The sequence below is a fragment of the Propithecus coquereli genome, unplaced genomic scaffold, assembly GCF_000956105.1.
Source record: "Propithecus coquereli isolate 6110/MARCELLA unplaced genomic scaffold, Pcoq_1.0 Scaffold77, whole genome shotgun sequence".
NCBI classification, from domain to species: Eukaryota; Metazoa; Chordata; class Mammalia; order Primates; family Indriidae; genus Propithecus; species Propithecus coquereli.
In genome coordinates this window covers 9,396,697-9,410,626 of record NW_012153840.1, presented here as the reverse complement: position 1 = coordinate 9,410,626, position 13,930 = coordinate 9,396,697, and the positions used below count along the sequence as shown (strand labels likewise).

The 13,930-nt window shown below is 59.1% G+C and overlaps 1 protein-coding gene across 1 annotated transcript in view; it reads right to left on the bottom strand.

Moving 5' to 3' along the window:
• Positions 1 to 2,999: 2,999 nt before the first annotated feature.
• Positions 3,000 to 13,930, bottom strand: part of ACOT7 (acyl-CoA thioesterase 7) — a 111,096-nt gene continuing 100,165 nt past the window's right edge. Inside the window, exon 9 of the mRNA XM_012662610.1 lies at positions 3,000 to 3,420. Coding sequence (XP_012518064.1) covers positions 3,322 to 3,420 — 99 coding nt within the window. The 3' untranslated portion in view covers positions 3,000 to 3,321. The remainder of the gene's footprint in view (positions 3,421 to 13,930) is intronic.

Below are 13,930 nucleotides of genomic sequence, written 5' to 3'. Positions count from 1 at the left end.
CCCCTCCCTCCCCTCGGCGCAGCCCCGCCACCCCTCCCTCCTTCCTCCCTCCTTCCCTCCCTTTTCCCTCCCTCGGCGCCTCTGCCGCGGCGCTCGGCTCCCGCCGCTTGACTGGCTGCTCGAGCGGCCGGGGGCGGGGGACGGGCAGGGCGCATGTCTCCACCCGGCGCTGCCGCCCCGCCCCCGCCCGCTCGGAGGCGCGGCGTGTCCGTCTGTCCGTCCGCCTGCCTGGCGGTCTCCAGCCCCTCCACAGCCCGCCGCCCCCCACGCCGCCGCCCCTCTGCTCACACTCCCGATGCCGCCCGGGGAAGACTCAGGCTCGGAGCGCGGGGGTCGCGGGCCCGAGGGAGCTGGGACGGGAAGGACAGTGGGAACCTGGGGCCGGGGTGGGAGCTCCGGAAGGCCTTCCCGGAGAAAGCCACATCTAAGATGAGCGACCGGGGCGGGGCGTGGAGAGGACGCGGGGCTTGAGGACCAGCGGCTTCTAGGAAGCGGGCTTGGGTCAGGAGCCAGGGCAGGGAGAGGCAAGGCTGAGCCAGCCAAGGACTCAAACTTCTGCTTGGGCCTTGGGGCGCGCGGAGGGAATAAGTGAGTAGACCGAGGGACGCCCAGTGGCGGCCCCTCCCCCGGGCTCAGCGACGTTCTCTCTGAAGCTCTGATCACACCAGGCAGCTGGGAGAGGCCAGGGTCTGCACTAGCACCGGACAGCTCTCCCGCCCTTCCCTCCGAGCTCCCCTCCCGCTACACTCCTAGTAGGCACATGCTGTCACCCATAGACTGGGGAGACCCTCCAGCCCCTTGATCGGGGCCTCTGGAGACCCCTCAAGGCATGGGAGAGTGCTGCGGCCATCTTGGTCTCCCTTCCAGGCAGAGGCTCACGCCTGTCTCTTCTGGAAAGTCCCTGAGCACAAACACAATGGACACAAGGCCGTTGGGGCCACTGAGGGCTGCAGGGGCACAGCCTTTCTTTCCCCTGTCAGGGAAGCACCCCTGGGTGGGCAGCCTGTGTCGGGGGGAAGGTGGGCACTGACCAGGACGAGACCCAGGCAGCGGCTTGCCTGGGCTGGGCAGGGCTGCCCGAAGTACTCCACACAGCCTGGCCCCTGCACCCGTCCCCGCACCCCAGCTCCCTGAACAGCTTTGAGGGACCCGAGAGTGGCCTTAGGGTCAGTCCTATGAGACAAAAGTAAAAGTGTTTGTAGAGAAAGTTTCCACAATAATGTGGGGGGCTGGGGAAGGGGGAGCCAGGGCCATGCCCACTCTCATGTTCTCTGTGGCTTCTAGGGTGGTCAGGGCCTCAGCACCCCAAGAGCCCTCCATGGACAGGCCAGCTCCCCCACAGGCAGCCCTGTTAGACGTAGGCCACCAGCAGTGCAAGGCTGGCACAGGGTAGCTGTAATCTAGTGTGGCATTTCTATGGCAAAGTCACAGGCAATTTGGCCACCAAAAGCCACGCTGCTGTACCGGTGGCAGAGGGCCCCAATCTCCCCCGCCACCAGCCTGGCTCAGCCACTGCTGCCTGTCCCAGAGCCTCTGTCAGTTGGTGCCTCTGCCTTGGCCTCAGCTGGCTCTGGGAGAGGGGTGCTAAGTGCTTCACGAATTGGGTGGGTAGTTTTTAGGTACCGGGTTTGCCCAAAGCTGCAGGGACTAGTGCTAAGCCAGGACTGAGCTAGGGAGTCTGATGCCAGGGCCCACCTTCTTCTGAAGGATGTAGAGGTTTGGGGGACCTGCTCCCCTTGGTGAGCCCCTGGGCTCTGGCACTGCTGGGGATGCACGGCCAGCTCTGGTTTCACAGACCTTGGTGACTGGGCAGGGCTGGCCCATCTGCTCACTCCAAAGGGCAGCCTCCTCCTCATGCTGAGCCCAGGGTGCCACCTCGGCATGCGTCATGGGTGGATCTGGGGGCCCCAGGAAGCCAAGGGGAAGGGCAGGGTGGCTGTGGCTTCATGTGGCTGGGCTTATTCCCTCCCCCTGCTCCCAGGCTGGAAATAGCCCTGTCAGCTGGGACCGGCCCGAGACAGACTCTGAAGCTCTTGGCGGGTGTTTGTGCACATCTGGAGCTGAGTTCTCTCTCCAGCGGTCCGAGGGAGCCTTGTGCGAGGCTGCAGCTGTTGGCGGGCTGGTCTTCTCTAGGCGGCAGGGCAGATGTTCAGGCTTCGGGGATGAGCCTGTTGGGAACATTCTCCCAGGTGCCACCTCTGGGTGTGCTTGGTGGAGGGACCTTTCTCAGCCATGGATATGGGTGGGGTCCTGGACCCTACAGTGGCCTTGGCTGCTAACCTGCCCCGAGGCTGCTGGCAGATGCACACGTGAACCAATACACACAGATGCCTGCACACCACACAGAGATGCAGTGACAGATGCGTTGCCAGTGACACACGTATGCACAGTGACACCATATATGCACACGCACAGATTCACACCAATAGCACTGACACACACACTGTCCCTCAGACCTCCACCTACACTCATCCCAACAACTCCCAGCCACTCTGGGGGAGTTTCCATGTCAGGCGCAGGGTCCAGGGCTCAGCAGGGGAGTCTGGGGCCAGGGTTTGGCTCTGCCCACACATCACCTCTCGGAGGCCTCAGGAGCACCGAGAGGGTCCTGCCCGTTTATGGGAGAGCCACACAGGCTCAGAGCTGGCGCTTGCACAAGGCAAGTTAGTGGGGATGTGGGGAACCCCGAGTCCACACCTTCCCAGGGTCCAGGCTGCCTCTGAGGTCCAGGGAGTAGGGAGGGGCCCCGGGGCCAGGACGAGGAACCAGGGCCCCATGGGACATGGGCGTTCTCTCCAGCCGGCAAGTCGCTTGCCAGACTTGAATCAGTGCCGCTGTGCTACACGCCGGAGGGGGTACCCAGGTGGGGCGGTGCCCAGGCGGCAGCGAGCTCACAGGAATGGAGGGCTTAGGTTGCACAAGGGAGCCCCCACAGCCCACAACCCGTGCCCCGTGGGAAGGTGGCCCCCCGAGACAAATGACCACTCAGGACGCACGGGTCCAGCCAAACAGCAGTTTTATTAGCGGTGCTGGACTCCGCACATACCCACAGCGTGCTCGGGAGCACTCCCGAGGGTTTCTGTGGGATGCCTCCCGGCATTGGGGACAATACTGTGTAGCGTTTACACTGGAATGATATAAATAAAGCTTTGGTGTGTAGGTTTTCAGGAAAGAGTATAGGTTAACACTGTGATACGAATACTTCACACAACACCAGCTCTCAATGTGAATCAGGTTTCTGGCCAAGGGGGTAACTTCTAAGTGACAGGACACGGGGTCTGTTGCCGCAGCTCCTGGAGGCCTGGCGGCAGGAGGAGGGGTCTAGGCCTGAGGCTCTGCTTGGCCCTGTCGCTTCGCCTTCATCTGCAGGTACCGCCCTTTGCCTTCCTCAAAGCGCTTCTTCTCGTCCTCGGTCTCAGGCTGCAGGGCACACGGAAACAGGCAGGTTAGACACTGCAGGACCGTCCTGCGGGCCAGCTGCCCCCACCTGCAGACCTGCATCCCCAGGATGGCGCAGAGGACCCCGCCCAGCTCTGCTGGCCTCACGCCCCATCTTCCTGTAGGGCCCATCTGCCAGGTCGAGGGGACGCAGAGGGCATGGTGGGCTCAGGAGCAGTAAACAGGGTTGCTGAGCCCTGTGGACACCCCACATCACCTTTCACAGTGGCTGGAATTCCAAGCCCAGTGTCTCTTTGGTAATGAACTTCAGCGGAAAATGTACTCGATATTGAACCGTGGGAGGGACGGTCTAAAGCTTGAGCAGAGTGTGAGTGGAGAGGAAGGAAGGGAGGGACCCTACCTTGGCTCCACTCCCAGGGAATGCCGGCTGCTTATGGGCTAAATCCAGGCTGGTCAGTGGTTCCGCCCCCTCAATATGGGGACCTGGCTGCTTAAGCAGCAATGAGAAAGAAGGGTGCCTCGGGCCCAAGGCGCTGCTTCCTGAGTGTCTGCATGGCCCAGGGTGTGGTGGTGGGGCTCCCTTCCCACAAAGCAGCCGCTACTGCTCCTGGTCCGGAGCACTTGCCTTCTCAAGGTCACGGCCAGCACAGCGTCCCCAACTTCCCAAGGCCAAATGCTGGGCATTGCCCAGGACGGTCCTAGTTCATGACTGCTGACCTGTTGGGATTGTGAGCAGCACCCTCTTTCACTCTCAGAACGGCCTGGCTTGGCGACTAAGTCTTGTGGCCCCTGGGCAGATGCTGCCCCAGGAATGGTAGGCAGTCACTTTGGAGGCCCATCTGTCCCACTGCAAAGTTCTGTCTGGTCCCACCCTGGCCGGAAATTCAGGTTTAATGGGCTGTGCTAATTCTTTTGGGATGACATTTCGTTGAGACATTTTGAGGGTGTATGAAAGCCAAAAAATGGGGCAGTTGCCCTTCGTCCACAATGACACCAAACTCCAGCAGCTATTTTTAGGCCTAAGTGTTTTATAGACAAATGGTATATTGGCAAAAGAGAGAACCACCAGCCAGAGGATGTAATGTCAAATTATACCAAATATTTCCTCCGCCTTAGCTTTCTCCAAAATTGTTCTCTAAATGTCACCAGGTGTAAACTGTCAAAACCTTGCTGGCCTGGAGCCAACGGAACATTCGGGGTTTTAAAGAAACAGGACGCTGCTCCTTCCATTGGTTTTCATTCCCGTTTGAAGAGTCCTCAGTGCACACAGGAAAAGTGGTGGCTTTTCCAAGACACTTTATTGAAGAATCTCTCCTGCTGTTCTGGTTTAATTTCTGGCTGCCTTTTTTAAAAATAAAATTTGAAGCTATGCAATTTGACCTGAAATAGCCCAGGGAAAATAAAATGTCCTTTCTCTGTTTCAGCAGCAGTTCTAAGGGGGCAAGACCCCTGGGCTTCCTGGGGGCTGGAGGGCTCAGAGCCCCGCCCTGCTGCTGGGCTCCCAGGAAGGTTCTGTGCACACCCAGCAGAAGGGGCTGGATCCGCTTCTCAAGCTTTCATGCACACACGAATCATCTCAGGAGCTTGTAAATGCGGATTCTGATCCGGTTGGTCTGGGAGCCGGGCTAAGATGCATTTCTAACAAGCTCTAGAATGGCATGATGCTGCTGGCCCATGGACCACGCTGTGTGTGGCAGGACCCTGCCCCAACGGGGGACATCAGAGGTGGCCAAGAATGCAAGGTCAAGGCCGACAGGCCAGGACAGCAGGAGCTTTTCCTTCTCCCTTGCCTTCCCCGTGGAACTTGCTTGGCGTGGGGGAGGAAAACCAACGCCTCCTGTCTCCCTGCCGTGGCCAACAGAGGAGCAGCAGCCCACAGGCCGGCTTCCTGCCTACCTCTGGGAGACCCTGAGTGGGTGGAGCAAACGCTGGAGTGCGTGTGGGTCCCAGAGCTGGGAAGCAGGGAGTCGGGGCCTGGTGGGGCTGGCTGCTGGGCTGTGCTGCTTTGGAGTGACTGTGGCCCTGGGAGACAGGCAGGGCTGAGAGCAGCAGAGCCAAAGAAGGGGGCACCAAGCTTCCTCCCAGTCGGAAAGCCCGGCCCCTCTCTGCTGTGGGCATCCCTCTAGCTGGTGGAGTATCTGCCCCCAGGGAGGAGAAAGAAGCGGCTTGGAAAGAAAAAGAACCCTCACCAGGAAAACGTGTGAGGCTGGCTTGGGAAAGGCAGCCAGACGGAGGGGACGCTGAGAGGGAGCCTTCTGCCCAGTGCATCGGAGCCAGGCCCTGCCTGATAGAGGAGACTTTCTGGAAACATGTGGATGTGGGTGACTGGCAAGGAACTTGGCCCCCAAGTGCCTGGGTCACCAGCCAAGTGCTCTCAGGGCCAGAGGGGCCGCAGGGCCAAGGGAGGGACGGCAAATGGCTCTGTGGAGCTGACGCCCTCACGGGTGCCCTGGATGGCGGCTGGGCCCAGGAGACACTTGCCTGTCTGTGTCTGCGGATCCCTGTGGGCTTTCCACCCACACCGGGTACCACCCTGCTGGCATTACCATGGCAACCACAAGCCTATAGCAGGTGTGGGGTCTTGGTGGTCTCCGGGCCTCCCCTGGCCTCTATCTCCCCAACTCTAGTGGGAAATGAATCCTTTCCGGTGGTCTGTGGCCAGGTAGGTTTGGGAATCTGCACACTCTAAATGGTCTCTTACAATAAACAATGCACGCTGGAATCAAGGTTCTGAAAATCTCCAAGTAAGGTAAATCTGTTTAACTTTGTTTAATTTGGGCATTCCCAAACGGAGTTGGACGGGACCTCCTTTCCTAAGGAACCCTGCTACCATCTTGGGGTTGGCTGACTGGTAACTGGTACCCATGTCCTTCTGCCAAAAGCATGCCACATGTGCCTTCAAAGCTGGCCTTGACAGCCTTGGAGGGAACCTGTGTCCAAGCTCTGCGTGGCCTCTGGAATGGGCAGCTTCAGGCACAGGCCAGGGCGCAGGCTTGCCCACCTCAGGATCCTGCCCTACTGTGTGCCCTTCCTGGAGTGGCCTCTTTGTTTTGCCCAGCAACTGGCCTGGCCTCCTCTCCCGGCGCACCCTTCCCAGTCCTGTGGCCTCACACAATTCACCTGCGTTCCTCCTCTGTAACACGGGCCAGTGTCCACCTTACAGGGTTGCTGTAAGGACCAGATTCCTCCTAGCGGTCCCTGTTCAACGCCAGTCACTAAAAACAACGCTGGCGGTGAAAGCAGCCCGTCACAAAGGACCACGTACTGACTGGGCCCATCTGCACGAAATGTCCACGATGGGCAAGTCCGCAGACAGAAAGTGGATCTGTGGTTGCCAGGGGCTGTGGAGATGGAGGGGTGGGGGCCAGTGATGGCTAAGGGGTGCAGTGTTTCGTTCTGGGATGATAAAATGTCCTAAAATCAATGCGGTGATGGATTGCCACCTCTGTGAATATACTAAAAACCGCCGACTCGTATTCCTGGGTGAACTGCATGGCATGTAATTACATCTTAATAAAGCTGTCAGAAAGCAAAACTGCCACACAGGTGTGAACTCTCTCTTATGTGGTTTACAGGAAGGTAAACCCCACCCAAATCCTGGCGCACGCAGGGGCAGCTGGGTGGAGGAGACGCTTGCTGGATTGAAACCAGACGCTGTCTCTGCTCAGCGACCATGCCTCGATTCACTCAGTCCACACATGCATCGGGAGCGCCCCATGTGCGGCTGGCACTGGGGACCCTGTCCTGGGGGAGCTGATGTTCTAGCTGACAACACACAGAATGTACCCAGGGTCATCCCCCACCTGGTCAGACTCACCACCTGTCACCAGGATGGCTGCCCCAGGGGACTGGCAGAGGGGGCAGCGCTCATCAGAGACCTGTCAGGCTCTGCCACAGAATAATGGTGAACTCTCAGGCAAGTTCCTTATCACCCTGCACTTCAGCTTCCTCATCTGTAAAATGGGGAGAAGAGTCTGTCCTCCCAGGGTTGTGGAGGTGAGGAGCCACCATCAGTGGATGGTGGCTGCCATTAGTGGCAAATGACCTGCTATGGGGGTGGAAGGGTCAACTGCATGACCTCTGGGTCTCTTCTGCTATGGTCTGAATGCTCGTGCCGCCTGAATACACACGCTGAAGTGTGAGCCGCCAAGGTGAGGGTACCTGGAGGTGAGCAGGTCACTGGGAACCCTTTGAATACACACGCTGAAGTGCCAGCCGCCAAGGTGAGGGTACCTGGAGGTGAGCAGGTCACAGGCAGCCCTCCTGAATGCGATCGCTACCCCTTACAAAAGAGGCCGAGAGAGACCCTCGCCCCTTCCACACGTGAGGACACAATGAGAAGAAGCCATCTATGAACCAGGAAGGGGCCCTCACCAGACACCAAATCTGTCACCACCTTGATCTTGAACTTCTCAGCCTCCGGAACTATGAGAAGTAAGTTTCTGTTGTTTATAAGCCACCCGGTTTATGGCACTTTGCGATAGCAGCATGAATGGTCTAAGACACCTTCTCACTCCAAGCTCCAGGAGGCTGGGATTCTTGGTGACTTTCTAGCACAACAGGAATGACATGCGTGCACACCAGAGCCCGAGCCTGGGCCGGTCGGTGGTTCTGCCGCAACTGTGAGGAGGAGGGCCGGGCTTCCAGGCCGGGCCTCTGCGGGGCAAGGGACTGCCCAGGTCCACTTCCTAGAGGCCAGTCCACTGGGAGAATAGGCCAAGGACACTCTGAACAGAGCCCTTATCTTTTAGAGACACACCGGGACACTGAGGCAACCACGTGACGTCTGAGATTTGCTTCACAGTAAGCGGGTGGGGGAGGCGGTCAGGCTGCAGACGAACAAGGCTGGCCCTGAGTTCATAACTACACAATCCTTCCTCTGTCTACTTTCGCATGTATTTGAACTTTTCCGTAATTAAAAAGCAAGACAAGGGGAAAAGCCCAACTAGACCTACGAGGGCAGCTGCGGATGGAGGAAACCCAGCCCTCTTCTCTTCCCGTGGCCCAGTGACCTCCAGGCCCCAGGAGAGGGGCCACCAGCATCGCAGGGCAGCGCCTTCCCGCCCTCTGCGCTGTAGCGGCTGTGCTCGCAGGTAAACTTGGGATTGGAGCAGGGCGGTGAGGGGACGTTCTCTGGGCAACCAGCTGTCAGGGAGTGGCAGCATCAAGGGAGTCCTTCCGCACACCAGGCCCTGCTGCAAGCATGTTAGAGTTGTCACGACAACCCATGAGAAGCAGCATCAAGATTATTACTGGTCCCCCCCTTACCCATGAAGTGAAGCAGGGAGAGGCTGAGTAACTTGCCCAAAGCAACAGAGGAAGAGAGCAGCGATTCAGCTGCCCCAGGTCACTGCATGCTGACACGCTCTTGGGGCTGGCACCTACTGGCACGAGGTGGGGAGGCTGGTGAACCTCCAGGGTCTGGACGGTGGACGGGAAAGACAGTGCTCCTGGGAGGAGCCTGCAGCCCGCCTGCAACCACAGCTGCTTGGGTGCCATGGAGGGGGACAGGTGGGGCTGTCCAGCCACCAGGTGAAGACACCGTCTCTGCTGGGGCGGCCTGCTGGGGCCTGGGGCAGCCTGAGCCAGGCGCCTCCTAAGCAGCCACTGGGGGCTCTAGTCGAGAAGAACAAACACTGTGTCTTCCGTGTGGCCCCGGCTCCAGCCCACACAGCTCCCGGGAGCGGCGAGGGTAACACGCGTGGCTGCCAGGGCCCAGGTTTATGACAACGCTCAGCATCAGGGTGTCCTCCAGATCCGCAGTGACGCCAGCAAGGATGTCGACACTGCCACATGCTTAGGGAGAGTCAGACGGGGCCGTCACCCTCTACTTCCTCCCCAAGCACACGAAGAGTCCTCCTTCGAGGCAGGACTCTAGGAGCGAGGACGGTGGTATGGGAGCAAGGTCCTGACGCGCACGCCATGAGGGGGTGCCGGCTCTCAGGTCGTGCATGCGTGGGGCGGGGCCCCCCTTGTCTCTTCCCAGCCCTCAGGTGCAGCTGTGGCGACGCAGCCTAGCAGAGCTTCCCAAGCTGGGGCTTCCCCAGGCCACGGCCCTGCCCCCCACCACAGCATCCCAAACAAGTGCATGAAAAGTTCTGGACGCTTCTCCCACCTGGTCAATCACAAGTGACCCGATGCGTGCACAGGCCCAAGTACAGGTCATCCTAGTGGTCAACGCACGGTGGAGGGAGAGGTCAGTACCCTGCTCTGGTCTCAGGTCTACTCTGATGTTTCTCCGACGTTTAATGTCCACAGCGAGCTCGTCAGCCAGCATCTGCCCCGGACAAAGCCAACGCTGCCCGATGACGGATGTGCAGGAGGTCGGCCGGCAGGGCCTGGCAGGAAGGAGCAGCCGACGGCCCATCGCTCTTCTCCTGTCTCTGGGGATGGCGCCCCGTGCTGAATGTTCTGGGCTCTGAGAGCCGCGTTCTGCTCCTTCGGCCTCAACATCCTATCAGGCACCCACTGTATGGGCGCTGCCACCCCAAGATGCAGACAGCCTTCCACTCCTGGTTCCCAGGAGGGGTGTCCTTACAGGCAGAAGTTTATAAAGATGATAGTGAAGGGCAGGAGGTTCCAGGCAGCCAAGGACCCTTGCTCGCCCTCCGGGGAACCGGCACAGGGCAGAGGGAGGCAGGGCAACGTCTCTGCCCCACGCGGTGGCAGGGTCACCGGCAGTGAGTTCTGATAAACAGCTCTCCTGTCAGAGTGCTGAAGGGGCCACCACGTCCCTGCTGGGTGGGGAGCTGACAGAACGAGAGAGACAGATGGCTCCCTACACACGGCCCCCACCCACGACTCAGCTGCCACCTCGCCTCCCCGCAGCCGTCTCCCTCCATCCGGTAAAGTAAATAAACACATAAGTTGTTGGCTGTTGCTGTTTTTAATGGAGCGGTGGGGGTGGGGGAAGGAAGGAGCCCCCCACAGAAGTCAGTTGTTCCTTCCCAGGACCTGTGGCTGCTGGCGGGGGAGGGGCTGTGCCCCAGGATCACCGGCTTGGGCCCTGGGCCCTCCCAAGCCTCTGGGGGCTCCCTCCCAGACAGAAAGGAAGAGGTGGCAGAGGGCATCGTGGCATCTTGCAGGCGCCTGCCTGGTGGATGGTGGTGAGGAGCAGGACTTGGGGTCCCATGGACCCTGCTGTGTGGCCTCGGGCACACTGCCCACCTTCCCAGGGCCAGGTTCCCCTCTCCCCACAGGAAACAGGGACTTAGTGAAGTTATAGCAAAGTGCTTCCTGCAGCACCTGGCAGCTCCATCGCGTGTGTGCATGTGCACATGCGTGTGTGCACGTGTGTGTATGGGGTGATCCTGTTGTCCTCACAAACGACCTCAGAGGCCAAGTGCACTCCTTGGGCCTGGTGGCTGCTCCCTACTGCTGTGTGTCTGCCCTTGAGAGGCACTGTCCTGGGGAGAGGGCCCGATGGCCTGGGGTCGTCCTAAGCCAGCAGGTGGAAGTGCACCGGCTCCTGAGCCCCTCACTCCCTCTCCTCCCGCCCGGGGGGCGCCTGGGCCTGGGTCTGTGTCTTCCTCCCTCCTCTCAGCGCTTCCTGCCAAGTGCTGTCTGTCTCCTGGGCTCTCTTCCACTGCAGGGGAGGCCTGTGGCTTTCAAAGCCGAACGCTGCAAACCAAATGTTTTCCATTTTGCATTTTCTACGCTTTAACAACACACATTTGGAACGTGGCATGGAGGGCAAGTGACTAAGTTCCACCCTTGGTAAAATCAATAGCTTGTCCTTTTTGTAATCAATGGACGTCTGGTGCAAAGAGGGTTTCCAGTGGTGATAAAACAACTTCCTGTAAGCCTGAGGGACACGGATCTTCTTAATTAGAAAGCCACGGGGTGCACCCTCCCCCATGTGATACGAGACAAGAGGGGTCCTAGGACAATCACGAAAGCAATTAAAGCGTCTTCTGATTACTGGGGACGCTCAGCATGGCCTGGTGAGGGGTCCCGCGTGTGAAGAGGCCCGTCGGGCAGGCAAGGGTGAGCTCGGCACCAGGACCCACTCGACCCACGAGCAGCTGTGTCCCCAGAGACCAGCTCCACCAGGGTGGACCTCGGTGAGCCCGTCCTCCGAGGCCTCCCAGGAGCCGCTCGCCTGGGTTAATTAATTCTGCTGCGCACACCCGGGACTCACTGCACAGCCTCGGCAGGAAGGCTCAAATGATATCTGCGTGGAGAGTCATAAACACCCTCGCCACCAGGGGCTCCCCTCACGATAGCACTGGCTTGGACTCTGAAGGAACTGCCTCTGCCTGTGGCCGAAAAATTCCCTCGCGTAAAGGCCGGCAGGAGGCTGCTGGCAAGGGGCAGGGAGGCCTGGCGCTGCGAAGGGGGAAGAGGGCTCAGGACTCAGTCCTGGCCGGTGGGTGTCTCCCAGGAGCCCCTCTTGTAGGCACAGGGCTCCTTAGCTCCTGCACGCCCTGCTCCAGCCCTGCTCACAGCGGGAGTGTGGACACGGCTGTCCCCACCCAACGACAGCAATGGAGATGGCAGTTGCCCTAACTGCCATTTGCTGAGCACTGACCACCAGCTAGGCCTGGGCCAGAAGCTGCCTTCTCACCGCACGCCTCTGCCCTGTGTGTGCCAACTCTGTGTCCCTAAAGAGTCCTTCCTGTCCTGTCAGAGTGCCTGGGACACGGCAGGGGCCCAGGAGGCATTTGTTGAATGAATAATGAATGCATGACTGAACGATCAAACAAATGCAGGTCAAACAAGCAGGCCTTAATTCTAAACTGGTGTGGTCTTTGCGTTCAAGATTCAAAAACCTATGGTTTTTTTTGCTCAGTGAACACTGGCATCATCTGTCCCAACCCAATTCCAGAGGCCTCAGACCAGTGAAGGCCTCAACAGGAGCCTGCAACGGTGACAAGGGCATGACTGGAGAGTCCAGCACGCCTAGGCTTAGATATACCCCCAGCCCCGCCCCCGCCAAGAAGCGCCAGGTCTGCTGCTGGCCACGACGGGCACTTCCCCCCATTCCGCAGTGTGTGTGTGTGTGTGTGTGTGTGCACGCGTGTGCATGCGCGCACGCGCGCGTGTGTGTGTGTATGCATCCACGCATGCATGATGAGGCTTCTCTGTCCTTCCTTTTGCCACTGGGGGCAGGGGGGCGCCCAGGGCCTGTTTTTTCCCTGTTCCTTCGATCACCGGGCTGAGAAGTGTGTCTGGCCTCAGAGGGCCTTTGCCAGGGCACTCCACATGCCAGGACTCAACAGGCACGAGCGTGCCCCGAGGAAAACCTCTCGGTCCTTTGGCCGGGCCCTGGTCTGGGCCCAGCAACTTCTCTAGGCTCCTCATCCCTGCCAACTCCCCTTCCAAGGCAGCCCCAGTGGAATGCGGGCTGCCCTGACTCTAGCTGCACTGCCCTCTCTTCCACTGCACCCTCTCCTGGCGGTGCTCGCTCCGTCTGGGACACAGATATGACAGTAGGGGGACAGACAGGCCCCAGGCTGCACCCTGCACTCTGCTGTGTGCACCCTGGGCCTGGCCCTGAGCTGACCCCTCTATAAATCACCAGGTCGGGAAGAACGAGAGCAGCTCAGCAAACCCAGCCGGCATTTTACCCCCGGCAGCAGCTAGGCCAAGGCGGTGTCTAAAGAGCTGCCTACCAGCGCTGCAAAGCAGCAGCAGGCTCAGAGCTGTCTGAGCACACAGCGCATCTTCAAAAGATGTTTGCACGATGGAAAACCCAAAGACGGTTGGAGGAAGAATCTGGACTCGGGCAAAGCGAAGAAGAGAGCGGAGCTGGTAGGGGAGGGCTGTGTCCTCTTTTCCGCACCAACCTTGTGTATGGTTCCCACAACCCTGGTTCTGGAAGACATGGGACTCACGGGACACTGGAAGTTCCCGAGCACTAACCAATCAGGTGACAGGAGCAGCTTAGGAGTCTGGCATTTTCCCATCACAAGACAGTCTCCCTGCTAAACATCCAGAAGGAAGGCAGAGTGTGGCACTGGATCAAGAAACTCCGTGAAAATCCTGGTCTGTGAGGCACTGGCGTGGGCTGGCAGCAAGGTGGGGCGGAGGGGGCAGGGCTTCCCTCGCTAGTGGCCACACAGCCAGGCGGATCCCCAGGCCCTTCCAGGAAAGAACACATCAAGCTTTCTGCACTCCAGTCACATCCGAATTTCCTAAGTTAGTCAATAGTTAAAAATTATTCCAGAAGTTTAATCTTAGCTAAACCAATGAAGGAAGCAGATTAAAGTGCTGCACGCTGGCGTGGCAGCGTCCCATCCCACGCGGATCAGAGACTGAGCAGAGGGGCCGCAAGCGCTTTTTTTTTTTTCCAGCATATTATGGGGGTACAGGTATTTAGGTTACGTATGTTGCCCTTGCCCCCCGCCCAGTCCGAGCTGTAAGCGCGTTCATCCCCCGGATGGTGCGCATTGGACTTTGTGTATACCCGTCCCCTCCTCCCCGCTTCCCTCTCCCCCATGCCCGACATCCAATAAATGTTGTTATTATATGTGCACTTATGTGTTGATCAGTTAATACCAATTTGATGGTGAGTACATGTGGTGCTTGT